General features: G+C 37.8%; 1 protein-coding gene across 1 annotated transcript in view; it reads left to right on the forward strand.

Moving 5' to 3' along the window:
• The window catches only part of LOC121078631, a 94,897-nt gene that overhangs the window by 59,513 nt on the left and 19,574 nt on the right, over nucleotides 1–15,810 (forward strand). The window contains exons 45-57 of the mRNA XM_040575017.1: nucleotides 1,494–1,625; nucleotides 2,571–2,720; nucleotides 3,715–3,831; nucleotides 4,522–4,695; nucleotides 5,393–5,600; nucleotides 6,842–7,008; nucleotides 8,392–8,504; nucleotides 9,512–9,593; nucleotides 10,391–10,528; nucleotides 11,028–11,190; nucleotides 12,988–13,109; nucleotides 14,097–14,237; nucleotides 15,322–15,435. Of these exons, the coding sequence (XP_040430951.1) occupies nucleotides 1,494–1,625; nucleotides 2,571–2,720; nucleotides 3,715–3,831; nucleotides 4,522–4,695; nucleotides 5,393–5,600; nucleotides 6,842–7,008; nucleotides 8,392–8,504; nucleotides 9,512–9,593; nucleotides 10,391–10,528; nucleotides 11,028–11,190; nucleotides 12,988–13,109; nucleotides 14,097–14,237; nucleotides 15,322–15,435 (1,821 nt within the window). The remainder of the gene's footprint in view (nucleotides 1–1,493; nucleotides 1,626–2,570; nucleotides 2,721–3,714; nucleotides 3,832–4,521; nucleotides 4,696–5,392; nucleotides 5,601–6,841; nucleotides 7,009–8,391; nucleotides 8,505–9,511; nucleotides 9,594–10,390; nucleotides 10,529–11,027; nucleotides 11,191–12,987; nucleotides 13,110–14,096; nucleotides 14,238–15,321; nucleotides 15,436–15,810) is intronic.

The following is a 15,810-nucleotide window of genomic DNA, read 5'->3' on the forward strand; positions in this document are numbered from 1 at the left end:
CAGGAAAACGAATTTGTTAGCAAACTGATGTGTAATGTATGAAAAACATTGTGTAGGACACACAGAGCAGAAGAAAACCACAGCATTAAACAGCAATTGCAATTTCCTGGGACACCTTGATTGAGGAATATTTGAGGGGAATTTTGGTTGAAAATCAACAATGACATTTTGAACAAGCTGTTTTGGACTGCCCTGGTGAGGCATTTTTCTGTGGTAATTCTTGAAAAGCTGGCCATACAGTTACCACTGAGCTGAACCTTACTATTTAGAGTGCCTGACTAGCACCGCCAAGTCACACCTTCTGCTTCATTAATGAGATTAAACTTCTAGGTGTGGTGAGAATCTCACTATAGACTCTAAACAGCAACAGTAGTAGTGTCTTTGTTGAAAAGATTTAGCTAGTAGACATATGTAATGAAAACTGGAGATCTGTGGAATGACCTCATATCGCACACTTGAAATGTTGTCCATCCTTTGCAGTACAGTCTCATTGCTGTACAAAGCAAAGGAAGGTAAGCCCTGTCCTGGGAATAATCCACCTGGCAGGCATCAGACATCCTGGGAGTCCTCATCTCAGAAGGAGTTCAAGTGCTGGTGCCTGGGAGGTGCTAAGAGAGCTGGGCAGTGAGGCAGGTTTCAAAGCTCCCTAGGTGAAGAAAGGCAGAGTGCTGTGACCTTTCTCAGCAAGTTAGTGTTGCATGCTGAGCACATTCTGCCTTTTGATGGCGGTGTGAAAAAGTGGCACTTCTTCCCTCAGTTCTTACTCATTAGTTTGTTTTCTCAGACTAGACTGTTGTAGGAAGGTGGAGGGGGAGAAATTCTGCAGCAGGATTTCCTGAAGTAGCAGTTTTAAACGTAGCTGGATTGAGCACTGAATCTTCAGACTGAAAAATTATATTGCTGTTTGAAATCATTGCATTGTTATACTAGGCCTCTCACAGACCCCACCAGTTAGTGCTGCACAGCCAGGAAATGGAAGGGACAGAATTGTGTGGGGGGAAAGTTTTAGTGAGATGTTATCACAGAATGAGCCATGGATTCAATATGCACATCAGGGTAAAATGGAACATATAAAGATGAGATTTACCTGCCCTCTCCTGAAAACAAAGCTGCCGTAATCAACCTGTGTAAACTGTATGGTTTCACTGGATTTATGGATGCTTTGTGTCCTTGGAGCAATGCAATGCATAGGAAATTAATTGACCGTTCACTCAGGTAGGAAGATCTGTCAGGTTGTCTTGTGTCCTATTTATGGTAGCTCTCTTATTGAAAATATATCTGACATCTTCAGAAGAAAAAAGAAAAAAGTGGATGGGTATACTACCTGATGTGCTAGATTTAGAGCTAGGTGCTATTATGGCTACTTAAAAGGAATAAAAAAAAATCTCAGGTATATAACACCTGTGGGTAAGCATAAAAGGGGTGAATTTTGGTGTTTTGTTTAGTGTGTGTATTTTTTTTTCATTATTTATTTGTTCATTTTACTTCTACAGGATCTTGGAGCACCAGTAAAAATTGATGGTTCAGGCTATGTTTTAATGGATAAAATGAACCTAGATTCACAGACATTCATCATTGTTGATGAAAGTAAATTACAAGGACTCCTTATACTAAACATCACTGATGTGAGTATCCTGCAGACTATTAGATTGCATGTGCAAAGTACTGGATGACATACTCTAAACTATTTTATTGGGAACAAATAGACAAGCTTTAGTAACAAATGCCAGAATAAAAATTAAATCTTTGGAAATTTGACACCTGTAATATACAGTAAAGCACATAGGATAATATGATACAGGCTGTGGCACTTCCTGAATAATTTCCTTATTATGTTCTTTGTCTGCATATATTTTTTTATATTATACTATTTGGTATTTGTTATATTGTACATCAAATATGATACAACATGCAAAAACACAGGTGCTGATCACACCCCAGGTACACAACAGGTCCTCCCAGTATTAACACTCTTCATTCATCATGGAAATACACAGCAATGCACAAGAAGAAAAAAGGCTGTGATTTATAGAGTGATCACTGTGATTCACAGTGCAAAATAATAGGCAAGGATTAATTGTGGCACTGCTGTTTGTTTCTTCAGTAAGACAACAACACAAGAAAGGCTGTGAATCTCTTGCTTTCCTGTTGACAATTACAAGTTTGACTTCTCTTGTCACCAGTGCAGGAGAGAAGAGTACACACAGAGAGAAGTACATGAAGTTCCTTTTGATCATTCTCTTGCTTGCCATAACTGGTAATTCCTGGGTATTTTGTGCTGTAGAGAAACAGATTGCTAGTGGAAGTTTTTGACACGAGAGGGAGACGTTTGCACTTTTTGTCTTGTAATTGAAAACTGTTTTTTATACTATCTGTCAGGCTTAACTTTTTTTCTATTCCACCCCCCCCATCCCCACCCAGTGTAAATTCCTTAATTTCAGTGCAATTGGCTTTAACTAGTGTTAAGTGTAGGACAGACAAATATACTAAATTCCTGTTTTGAACTATATATGGCAGCAAGCTTTGGAATCTACACATATTTTTCTATATATGTTGTGAAATTTTAACAGGAAAGACAAGAGCTGGATGTCATGCTAACCCATAACATTCAAGAAGCTGCTGACATTGGAATTCCTATGAAGATGTTAGTTGATGTAATATCAGAAAAAAATAGTGACTTCTATAGAAGACTGACTTACTTCTGTGTGAACAACGAGCAAGTGAGTATCTTCTCCATGTTAGGAAGATGTGAAATAGAGGTTAGCGTGAGCTGATTGGTATGGTAAAAATTGCTTTTCCACTTCAAATAGCTGTGCTTGAGGCTCTCCTAGGAATACTCTTCAGGGGCTGGTTCAGTTTTAAAGGTCTTAAATGAAGCCACTGTCTTTCAACCACTCCTGTGCCAACTGTTTTAGCAATAAATTTGACTTCAGCAGTGATCCATGATTCCCATTTGCAAACTGTATGTCCTGGTTTCAGATGGGCTGGAGTTAATTTTCTCCATAGTAGCTGGTATGGTGCTGTGTTTTGGATTTCAGATGGAAGTAATGTTGATAACACGTAGCTGGTTTAGCTGTTGCTGAGCGGTGCTAACACAGAGCCAAGGACTTCTCTGCTTCTTGTACTGCCCTGCCAGCAAGGAGGCTGGGGGTGCACGAGCTGGGAGGGGACCCAGCCAGGACAGGTGACTCAAACTGGGCAAGGGATGTCTCACACCGTGTGGCCTCATGCTCAGCAGTAACACGGGGGGACTTGGCCAGGGGATTGCCACTGATTGCAGACAGGCTGGGCATTGGTTGGCTGGTGGTAAGCAATTGCATTGTGCATCACTTAATTTTTAATATATATATATTTTTTTTCAGTCTTGTTAAACTGTTCTTATGTCAACCCACAAGTTCTTGCGCTTTTACCTTGGTCAATTCTACCCCCATCCCACTGGGGGGAAGTGACCAGACAGCTGCGTGGTGCTTAGCTGCCTGCCAACTTAAACCACAACACCATGTCAAACCTTTCTTTTCAGGCATCAGCACTAGGTGCCTCATACTCCCTATTGCAGTACAATAATGTGACATAAAAAATTAGACACGTCACCTTAAATTTTTGTAATTTTACTCTAATGTGTAATTAGTACAATAATTAGAAATAATCAGGGCAGTGCCAATATCAAAGATGCACCACAGTTAACTTTTGTTATATGTTATTTGTGCATAACAGATTAGAGAAGAACTGAGCCTTGTCCAGAAGTTGGGTGTTGTGTCTCTGAACTACAAACTTACTCATAACATAGAAGCACTGAAGGCTTTGCAGATAGAAGACAGGATTGAGTTGCAGGTGAGTTATCAGACACTGACAGGGGAGACACACACCTAGTCTGGAATCAGGCCATGAGATAGAAGCAGTAGCTGTGGAAGTCAAATAGCAGGGGAGTCCAGAAGCTCACTTTGTTCTCGAGGGGCTGGAAGAACAGCTTGCTGGACCCGAACTTTTAATAGGAATAAGAGCTTGGAGGCTTGTTCCCAATCTATGAACAACCCAAGCCACAGATGAGCTTGCAGCATTCCCTACCTGAGGAGAGGCAGTGAATTTTAGCATATGCCTTGTCTGTCTGATAGATCTTTGGTGTGCCATGTATAGACTAGACAGAGTTGAGTACTAATAACAATTTCAAGGTTTACATTCCAAATGGTATTTTCCTTCCAGCCACTGATTATCTGACATATTTTTATATCTGAGATACACAAGCCTACAGCACAACACTAAAGCTTTATTAATCACATAACTGCTTGAATAGGGTTAAGGCATGGCCATGCTGCAGAATACTTGTTAAAATCTTAAATTTAAAAATAACAGGTAGCTTTCTTCAATATTTCTAACTAGTCTGTGTTACAAAATGATATGAGATGAATTTTTATTTACACGTCTTTGAGATTGATGCTACCTGAACCAAAGATGGAAACCTGATAACAGGAACTTTGCATTTTACAAAGCTGCATTTTCACAAATTATCATTGTTGTTTGCAGGCTATTTTGAACCTGAAAGTGATCAAGAGCTTGAGTATTAAAGTGCATTATGGTGCTCACTTGACAGTTCTTGAAGGGCATATCCAGGAGTCTGAAACAAGTACCAATGTAACAGGGAATTTCGAGCATACTTGGCCATGGTTGATACAAGCCAGAATCCCAACATCTATACAGGTAGTTTCAATTTAAAAAAATGTAAAAAAAAAATAAAATTATTATCCTTTATTGTAATGTATAGACCATGGCTAAAATGAGAACTACAATTTTGTAAGATGAGACTTTCTGATATTAAATAATATGGATGGCTAAAATCTGGACTACTGAAATAGAAAATTTATTATTAACTAATTTCTGGACCAGGTTATTCCATTCTGATCAGTGTTAGTACAATGTGTTTTACAAATATTGCACATCAACGGCAGTATGGCATCAGCACATTGCATTGTGAATTGGAATATTGCTCCTGATTTTGTTAATAGGAATTTAATACTTAAAGAAATAATTATTTAAGTACTCTTTCAGGGAAGTACTGGAGTACCTACTCTCTGGTAAACATTGGCAGTATGCATGGGTCAAAGATTCTTTATATAACAGGAGTCATGTTTTTCATGTTTTTGTGGGATAAAAGAGAACTAACGAGAATTTGAGATAAATAAATGAGACTTAAGTGATTCGAAACTCAGTTGAACAGATTTGCTATGGGAAAGTCATAGATGATTAATGAAAGGATAAGATTTTTTTTTCTGCTAATGGATAGATTTTTAAAATAAGTATAGACTAAAGAGACTTTTCACTTCCATTTGTCTTCTGTTTTAAAATGAAATGACATTTAAATGGTATTTCAAAAACATATCTACATGTTATTTTTTAGGTAGATGTGTTTTTTCAAGGAATAAATGCTACTCAAGAAAGATATATGCATATTGCAGCTGGAGAAACATCAATCACATACATAATAAACTCTTATTATGTTGGTCACCAAATGGATATCTTTTGCCAGAGTGTTCATAATAATGAGGTGCTACAGGCATCTGGCTACCCTAGGGCAATCAGTTTGATTCTCGGTTTACAGAAATCAGGTAGGTTCCTGCTGTTCCATGTGGCATTCTTGTTGAACAATAACTCTTTGAGGATGTTTCAACTATTTCTTCAACAGCTACAAACTGATTAATATTTTCTCTACTTAAAAAGGGTCCTTTTTTTTTTTTGGTATGTGAATAAAATTGTCATTCTTAAACTACATCTGTTTTTAGTTATATTGCATTTGTTTTTTTAATTCCAGGAAACATCTCACGGGGTACAACACCTGGTAAAACTGGTGATCCCCAGGATACTTAACTGCATAAAATAAGAAACTTCATTTTCCAGATCACACAAAGAAACTGCTACAGAGCACAGAAATATGAATTCCAGTGTAATTTTATGCAGTTTTTGAAAATAATTATAAATGGCTTTTATCTGTTGACAGAATCATCCTGAATAAGCCAGTCTGTCCTTAAAATGTGTCCTGATGTAAATCCTAACTGCATTTTCCTCAGCTGGTGATTTCCTTTCTGATCAAGTAACTCCACTGCCCACACAGGAGAATATTTGTGGTGGTAGTGGCAGACAACTGTGTAAATAAAACCATAGAGCACCAACAAGTAGGAATTATTGAGGCCAGCAGGCACCGGATCAATACTGTTGTTAGCTATTCTGAAAAAAAAAGCAACAGCAAAAGGTTTTTGGGACAGCCACCAATGATGACTGTATGATTACATGCATGTCTGTGATCCATTTTCTCCTAAAGATTTTTGAGATTTCATATCTCTCATCTTATTTTTATTTCTTAGCAGTCTGTATTTTCTCCTTTTTCAAATACTAAAAGCTGGTAGCAAAATGGGAGAAAGGTCTTAAGTTGTGCAGTTTGATTAGTGTTGTTTCTCCTGTATCTGGAACTCAGTCCCTGGAGATAAAAACAGCTCAGAGCTCTTCACTAGAGGGAATGGGTACTATGTGCCAAGTGCTATGCTTGGTTGTATAAGCTAGTCAACTCTAGTCACAAAAACACATTACTGTTGGGAACTGACTTGTGACTTAATACGTGTTCATGGGTACATGCTCTGTTAAGACTGGATAAGTTCAAGGACATCCAAAAAACTCTGAATTTTGCTTCACTCCTCGAACTCACAGGCTGCAGCTTATGTTGTCACAAATGGATGACTTCTTCATGACGAGTGTCTCAATCCAAAAGCAGGATGGATTAATTTTATACAGGCACTACTGAAATTCCTTGAAAATGAGCCCTTCAAAATGACACTATTTTGTTATTGCTATTTAGAAAACAAAACCAGGACTATCTGTGAAGTCCAATATGATGACAAAGATATAACCATGAATATGGATGTTGATACCGGCTTTGAGCTCTATGGTTTATTTGAATTCATGGCAGAGGTGAAGCATTCAATATCACTTCTCCATCATCTGGGACTCCCCTTCTTCCTTCAGGTAATAAACCATAGATCATGTACTTTGATTAGACCTGTCAGTTAAGTTGCACTAGCATGAATCCAGAGCACCTCCAACAGACTCAGTGAAATTACTCCAGGTTTATACAAGGTGCAGATGAGAGACAACTTGGTCCAATGTATCAGAATCCTTCGTCATCTTAAGTACAAATCTAATGGTCTCTTTCTAAAGAAACTCAGGAGGTACCTGAAATCACTGATTTCAGGATCTAATCATTTCAGGAAGGCACTTGTTTACTGTCACTTCCTGGCTGATTTGGGTTGCTAAAGTAGGAGCTTTAGCAGTAGTAGCAGCTGTCCTTCATACACTATACATAGAGAAGTCCCGAGCTCTGTTAAACCATCTGTAGCACAAATACCTCAAATATTTCATTGTTGCTCAAAGCACAAAGTTTAATGAACAGAAATAGATTTGTATTCCAAACTACCTGACAGGATCAACAAAGGCTGTTCCTGTTCATCCTTTGGGAGAGTTGTTAGTTGAAATGTCTCCTTGCCTTTTGGTGGGTAGTGTACAGAACAGCACATCCAAGTCATCCACCTGTCACCTTCTCTTCTAATAAGAGGATATGTAGCTAGAATACAAGATTAAAGGTAGACTCTTCTGAAAATACATGTTATATCAATATTAAACCTGCATATTAAGTGTCAGTGTTTGAAATGTATATTTAATGCCAACATTTTTATTAAAAGGTGTTAGATGTATGCCCTGCTTCTCCCACCTTGATCATTAGTGAAATGTCTTTTATCTTCTAAATGTTTGAGTGAAAAAAAGAATAACAGAGATGTTAATTCATTAAATGCCTTATTCATGTGTAAGGTACAAGTGTAATCAAGGGACTTCAGAAATTATTGTTTCCACACACTTTAGCAAACACGACATGTGTTGATATTTAAGTGAGAGACAGTAATCATCTTCCCCAGGGGGAGTCTTTAGCATTTCAGGATAAAGCTGTAGATGCGCCAGCAGCTGTGGGAGAAAGAAAATACACTAGAGTAAGAGGTTTGTGGAGCTCCGCCTGTTTCATCAAAAAAAGAAGGAGAGGCAGTTTATTTACAGCATATGAAAGACTGGAGGAGGCATAAACAAGAATCTAAGGCTTTAGATTTAAAGTAGACAAGGGTACGTTAAAAGTAAGGTTATTTGTCAACGGTGCAAATAAGTAGCTATGGAAACACAGAAATAAAGGAAGACATCTCTTTATCGTTTTGAATTAAGTCTAGAAAGCATCTGGAAGGCCTTTCGGGAAGATAAATTTTTTTGGTCAGTCAAGTGACTGTGGTCAGGTTAGGTCAAATATTGTGTGGAATCTATGGAGTGTGGTTTTTTATTTGCTTCCTTGTTGTTTTTTCTTCCCTGCAGATGACAATTAAAGAAGTCCTGACTGAAAATGAATTTGAAGGAGCTCTGAAGCTGACCTATGAACAAAACAGAAACTTCACCTTTACCATTAGTAGGAAAAATGACCAGCAAGGGTAAAAGGGTCATTCTAAGCACTGAAAAAATGTCATTAGACCACTGTAATTCCATGGAAAAAATTACTGCTTTCTTTACCAAAGCACTCTGTAAGTTTATGAAGAGCTGGAGATGCCCAGCCCTGCAGTTTGGGGCATGCTTGTCTTTTTGCCTGCCCCCACAGCATCAAAGTGCAGCAGACAGTGAAATAATGCAGGAAACTCAAGCTGAGCAAGACAAGAACTTAGAAGTATACCTTAACTTGATGTTGCTCTTCAAATCTTAAGTCATTCTAGCATAATTGAACCATGTAAAATAATGGAGACTCTCAGTTTTGTAAATTGTTATCAGTAGGGCTGTATCTGCTGTGCTTTATTTCCCTATTTTTTCTTTTAAAAATTTAAAAGTTATTTCAAGAAAAGAAGAATGAATAGAATATGCTGCAAAGTGTCTGATAATCGATGCCTAAACAGAAAAATTTGGTATAGCATATATATATATATATTAAAAAAACACAACTGTAGGCTTTTGAGGACGTTTAAGAGATGTAATATTTTGAGCTTTACAGTATTTCAGGTATTTCTAGATTAAGTTTCTAGTAAAAGACCTTTGTGCTGAAAAGTCTTGTAAGTTCTGTTAAAATGTCTAATAATGGTAAATTCTAAAGCTGGAAACCATGGCAATGCTTGCAAAGTGAGATTCCAAAAATATATATATAATTTTAAAAGAGCTGATGCATTTACTATGACAGCCAAAATAATTTTTGATCCAGCAGGCCACATTCTGTCCCTCAGATACATACACAGGTTTTTCACTGAGGTCGGAGATGGCACTGCTCTTTAGTTTCCTTTCCCTTTGTATGAATACATCAAAAAATGTGAGCTGGGTAAACTTTCAGTGGAAGGTACTGCAATTTTTAACTTTTATAGCTGTGGTAGACTCAGAGACTACTCAGCTGAACTTGTGCTGTCAGTGAGAATAGACTTTCTGAAATACTGTTGAACAAAAGTCCATTTCTTCCCTTTAGTGAAGAGTTGAATATAAAAGCACTCCAGAATCTTCCCTTCTTTCTACAGTACTTCCCCAGTGCAACAGAACTATCTACTAAGGTAAGTATGTGCAAGTTATCTATCACACATCACCACAAACTAGACTTACCTAGTATTTTTGGAGTCAAGCTGTATTATTTCTAGTGCTACTATCTCTGGCCTTCTTGTTGTTGAGGACGTTGATGTTTTCAAAGATGCCAGCAGTCCTGATGGAAAGGCTTTGTTCCATTTGACTCGCTTCCATGCATCTGCATAAATTACGACTTCTGACAGAATCTCCCCCGGAATTTTTTTTAATTATTCTGGCTACTAAGAAAAGGGAGACTGGGCAGAAAACAATGTTGGATATTGGCTGTTTGCAGTGCAAAAGTACACAAGAGTCAAGGCAGATGAATGGGGTTATTTGTCAGTCACAGAATCACAGAGGTTGGAAGGCACAGAGGTTGGAAGGCACCACTGGAGGTCAGCTGGTCCAACCTCCCTGCTCTACAATGGCCAAGTAGAGCAAGTTGCCCAGGCAGCTTTTGAAGATCTCCAAGGAGGGAGGCTTCACAACTCTCTGGGCAACCTGTGCCAGTGAAGTCAAATGCAGAACACTGTTACTCCTGAAATAACTGGTCACATACAAACAAAGTTCTTATGCGTGTTATTCAGTATACGCTATTTTGTACCTGTCTTCTACAATGTGAACATAAGGGAAATTGACAAGTCAGATCTGTCTAAGGTCTTGAGGACCATAACATAATATACTGTGACAAGAATGTGAGCACAATACTCATCTCTCTCTCTCTCAATCTCTCTCTCTCTCTCTCTCTCTCTCTCTCTCTCTCTCTCTCTCGCTTTGGGAACTTTAAAAGGTAAATTCTGACATGACTGAAGCAAAAGGCAAACTCTACCTCAGTATGGAAAAGAGGGATTTCAATGCTACAGCTAAGCTAACTTTCACTGGAACCAGCTACACTAATGTCATTGAAATAATACAGACAATGTCCCAGGTTGGTACCATCAACTCAAATGGCAAAAGGCAAGCTGTGACTATCTTATTTCTAGAGCATGGCAGTCAGGATGCTGGCTGCCAAACCTTGAAGGACACATACAGCTCTAGTTGCTATGAGGTGCTTTGCCCTTGATTTCTTCAGTAGCATGAGCAAACAAAAATTTGAATGACTGGATTAGCTTGCGTGGATGACAAATGATATAAATTGTTGTTTGGTTTGATATTTGTGTGCTTCTATAGACAGAGTATGTTAATACACAGATACCTAGGAAATAAGAAAAATCATATATTAAAAACTGAACTATTGCTAATTTTTTATTATACAGGTAATAAAAGGAGTGATCAGGCATTAGGGTATCATTGTGCTAGACCTTTTACAAACACATTTCTAAAGCTAGATTCTAAACAGGTAATTTTGGGTATAAGCTATAAACTCCAATAGGTTTTTAACTTTTCAGAGAACTTGGGATTTAATGTTTGTCCTCTTTCATTTTTAGTTAAAAAATCTTCCAGTGCAGCTTGTGTTCATGACGGTTTACCAAAAAGGCAATAGAACACGTATGCTGAGGCAAATTGCTCTGTGGGATGGCAAAGAGGTAAAGATAACAGGCATTTACACTGGACTCTTTCCAAAGTTGCATGGAGGTCATGACATTCAGGGTAGGTTTCTAAATTCTTTTGTTGATAGCAGACTATACAATAAACTGTCATATCCATATTCAAATTGTCTCAGTCCAGGCCTTACAAGATCTTATTTGCTTCAAATTCTTGAGAAGTTTGGCTGTTAGAAACGTCCACTTCAGAGCCATATTTCTGCTTTGTGAAGCATGTGAAACTTCAATAACCTTTAGTAGTGCCAGGAAAAAGTTTAGCCAGACTGAAAAGTCGTCAACAAATACAAATGTCTATTGCTATTTTACAATAAATTTCAGAAGTGCTCTGAATTAAATGAAACATTTGATCTTATTTTTTATATTTGCTTTTGAATATTTTAAATATTTAATGAAGATCAAAAACATAGGAACTAGTATTGGAGACATAAACAGACTTAGATACCATTTGTAAACAGAGAAGAGCGTTAAAATATTGCAGCTACTTTCTTTCTAGCGAGGGCACTAGGACACATAGCTGGGAGGTGGCCGACTGAGGTTTGCATCTACGTTCTGCCTCATTCAGAGTAGTGATTTGAACTAGAAATCCCTGTTTAGGTGTTGGGCTCTCGCTCCCTTCTTCCTAATGGTTCCATTTTGAATATAATAGCTCCTTAATTGTGTGCCAGTGAATGCCTCATTTTTCACAAGCACAAGCAACCTTGGTGGGAGAGATGGAGAACACGTAGTGTGAGCAGCAGTACACTCTGCAGTGTACATCAGGGTCTTGGTTCTGTAGTTTTACAACTTAAGGATACAGTTGAAAAGTACTGGAAAAGAAACATATATATTTCCTTCCTAGAGAAATCAAGGTGCTGAGGAGAAGCTTTATAGGATCTGTAGACTTACAACTCGGTGAGGTTGTCATTACATGTGTACACACGGGCTTGCACGGACATGCTTGAGGAACATTCAGCCTCAAATGCCCAGTTATCCAGTGGCGAGGGTTGCTCACTCTGAAGTTAGTATATAAATGCAAGTCTTTCACAACTGAGAGAAGGAAAACATTTCAACATCTCAGATGTGGCATATAATGACTGCACCAGAGACATATCCTGCAGATAACATTTTTTCTGAAGGCTGGCCAAGTACCCTTTTGAATTTGTAGTTGAAGCATTTTGAGTTCATTTTTGTTTATTCTTCTTTCTTCTTCTTCATGTGTTTCTTTTTCTCCTCGGATAAAATTCTAATTTTTGTTGTTTTATTGTCACATGGTTCTGAGGCTTCTGTCAGAAACTGTAGTGAATTCTGTTACCCTAGTGCACTGGATTGCTGCAGGGAGCACTGGTGATACAGGCCACTACCTTGAGGTGCTGAATCTGTATGCTGAGGCTGTGTTAACTGAAAATAGAGAAAATAACTGCACTTACTTGTTTGAGAATTGTAAACTGTTACATAATGGTAAAGTCATCCCACCTCCATAAAGATGACTTCCCTGGCTGTTACTGCGGGAAGTTGCTTTGGGTGTAGATATCAATCTTCTGATGATTACGGATAATTACTGATTTGCTGGTAAATAGAAGACTCTTCATTTCCCTTATTATTTTTTTTCGTATTCTGCAGAAATCAGCACACTAAAGTCACTATGGCTGTTGGGTAGGGGTGCATGCATGTGTGTGAACCAAGACCATGTTTTCTCTGTGAACCAATTGTTGCCCCGTTCCCTTTGGGAGAGCATATCCTGTACCTTCTTCTTTATCAGAAAGTAAACAGTCATGATTCATGGTGAGGAGAACTTACTTGTGTTTTTATTGTTGGTGGTGTGTTTTCTTCTTTTTTTTTTTTTTCTTTTTTTTTTCCTTTGTAGTGGAGCTTTTCCATCCTCTCTCCATTACCTTCCCGTGGCATGTGAGGGTGAAGTTGTATATGAAGCATTCAACACGCAGTCACTGGGATGACCTGACTGTCATCTGGAAGGAGAAGGACCAGGTACAGCAGTCCACAGAAGATATGTGTGTGGGGAATTACAGGAACTATGAAGTTTGTGGATTTTTTTTTTTTATTATTATTATTTTTTAAGACAGTATTAAGCAAGCCAAAGAATTCAAGTAGGAGTCAAACTGTCCTTCTCAGATGTATAAAATGCTGTGACTATGGAACATGAGAAGGCCATATACTTGTTGGGAGTATTTTCAGGCCATAGTATTTTGTTTGCAGTAACCCCACAGGTTGCTGCATAACCAAAGGTAATGAAATACATATTGTAACTAACTATGCCAACTTACATATATGTCTGAAATACAGCATCTTGGCTGAGTATTACTTTTTTTTTTTTTTTCTGAATAATGGAAAGAGGAAAGACAACGTGTAAAATGTGTTACCATAATAAAACATAAATGTGCCTGCAAAACGAATCAGAATTCCTTTAACAGGATCCATTTACAAAGTGCTAAAATTCCAAATTTTACTTTAGAATTTGTATAGAATGTATTTTTGTGTTACTGTTCAAATTACCAAAACTTTAAATGCTGCCACTACTTAAATTATCACAAAAAATATTTTCAAGTAGTGTATGATACCTCCCAGCAACATTACAGAATTTAGTTCCTGACTCTGCAAATATTTTTGTTTGTGCTTGAATTTGCAAGCTCTGACTAATCATTCTGAGGCAGTGGAGCCCAGTGTGCCTAAATATGAGATCAAACTTAAGCCTCAACAAACTTAAGCATGGTTCATCATCTTCATAACATGCATAGAATAGTATTACTTTCAGATGTGTCATGTAAGAAATTCAAGTAGCAAGAATGTCCTTATTTAAACATCAATTTGCCTAGCTACTTTAAAAATGACTTTATTAAGCACACAGTTCATCTCAGGAAAAGGTACAGAAATATCTTGCTGGACGTATGTTTGAGGTCAATATATGAGAGGTATTTTATTTCACAAGCTTCTTTTACATCTGTTTATATTGATAAGGTATCAGTGTCATCTTCTCTGAAGTTTGGAAGAGACCGTGTGAATTACAGAGCCACTGTTGCCCAGCCATTTAATTACACTTTGAGGCAACTGGAGGTTCATTCCCTGTCAGAAAGAAGAGCCAGAAAGTACAACCACCAGGTGAGATAATGTGTAAGAGCTACAAAATACAAAGCTGAAATACTATATTGACTGTTAGTCTTCTTTTCATCTCAAAGAATTGCAGAACCAGATATCATCTTGAAAAACTGAAAAAGCACAAAGTGCTATCATCTACTTGTGTTCAAAACACGAGTGTTATTTCCATTTGTAAGCATAACTGTTGCTAGCTGACAGTATCTTTCTTGCCTTAGCATTGACCCACTTTGGATGGTAAGAAGCCAGAAACACACGAGAGCCAACCTAGCAATGAAATAAGGCAAATTTTGATGAACAAACTCCCATTCTTACAAATAAATAAATAAGCTAGAAAATAAGCCAGAAACCCTTTGATAAAGTTTTTTGTTTGTTTGTTGTTTTTTTTGATAACCTAAATTTTAGTACCATGTAGGAAATTGCAACACAAGTGTGAAAATGTGTGAGACCAGAAAGGCTTTAAACTAAGATTGTTATGTATGCTTGCAAAGCATAAAAGGGGCAAAAAGATGAAGAACTCCTCAAATCATCCTTCAAGTTCAAAGATGACGGAATACTTTTTTATCTGAACATTGTATGCATAATGCAGTACCTGTATGGCATGGGCCTGGACACTTCAGTTGCTGAGGCTGAAGACTTTCTGCTCAATAACAAGCTGCACAAACTGTGCAATGTTCTGTTTGTTCATGTGAAATATTTTGGTTGTCATAGTCGTGCCATCGAGAGCTCTCAGTAAGCCAATATGTCTCAAATGTCATGTTCAGTGTAATAAATTCTCTTGTAATGTCATTACTCCACTGTTACCATTAATTGCTATGCATGATAGACCAAATGCAGCTTCCCGAGAAGATAACAGAAAAGCTTCTATTGCTTCAGTTGTAAAAGTGCAGTTTCTCTGTGCATTTTTCTAAGGCCTTCAGCTTCCAGACCACACGCAGTTCAATGGAGTCTTAACACTTTTCTCTAGCAGTTTTAATTGTGTTGCTTTTTTTCTCCACTGGCTGGAGATCATTCTGCTACATTGCCATGAAGGCTCTTCTGCTAGTTCTAGTCCTGCTTCACTAGACAAATCCTTGTCTTCTGGTTTCAGCTGCAGCTAACGTGGAATGGTGGGCAGCCTACTGACATCCAACTGACCCTGGAGGATAAATCAAGGACAAACATCACTGCCTGGGATGGGTGTGTGTCAGGCTCTTCAGGACAGGTATGAATCTTTGAGTCAAAGAAGGGCAGGGTGTAACCGATACTGTTTTTCTGTCTCAGAATGATTTTTTTCTCCACCTGTTATTATATGAAAACCTTTTAACATTTTTTTTTTCCTGCTGCTGCCTCGAAGGAAGAAAAATAAAAGCTCTGAAGAGTTCTGTTTCATGTTGCCAGATATTTTTGTGTTTGGGATGCAGTTTTTTCCCAGGATAGGATCATCAACCTCTTAGAGACTAGAAGAGTATTTTATAGATATGGACTGTTCAGGGCTTCTCACAGGGATGTATTTTGCCCAGAAAGCATAGTCCTCTAGAAAGGCTGATAATACTGAACACAATTTTTTTTTTAATTACTAATATGTCTTTTTTTTTTT

Source organism: Cygnus olor, chromosome 15 (genome assembly GCF_009769625.2).
Source record: "Cygnus olor isolate bCygOlo1 chromosome 15, bCygOlo1.pri.v2, whole genome shotgun sequence".
Lineage (NCBI taxonomy): Eukaryota > Metazoa > Chordata > Aves > Anseriformes > Anatidae > Cygnus > Cygnus olor.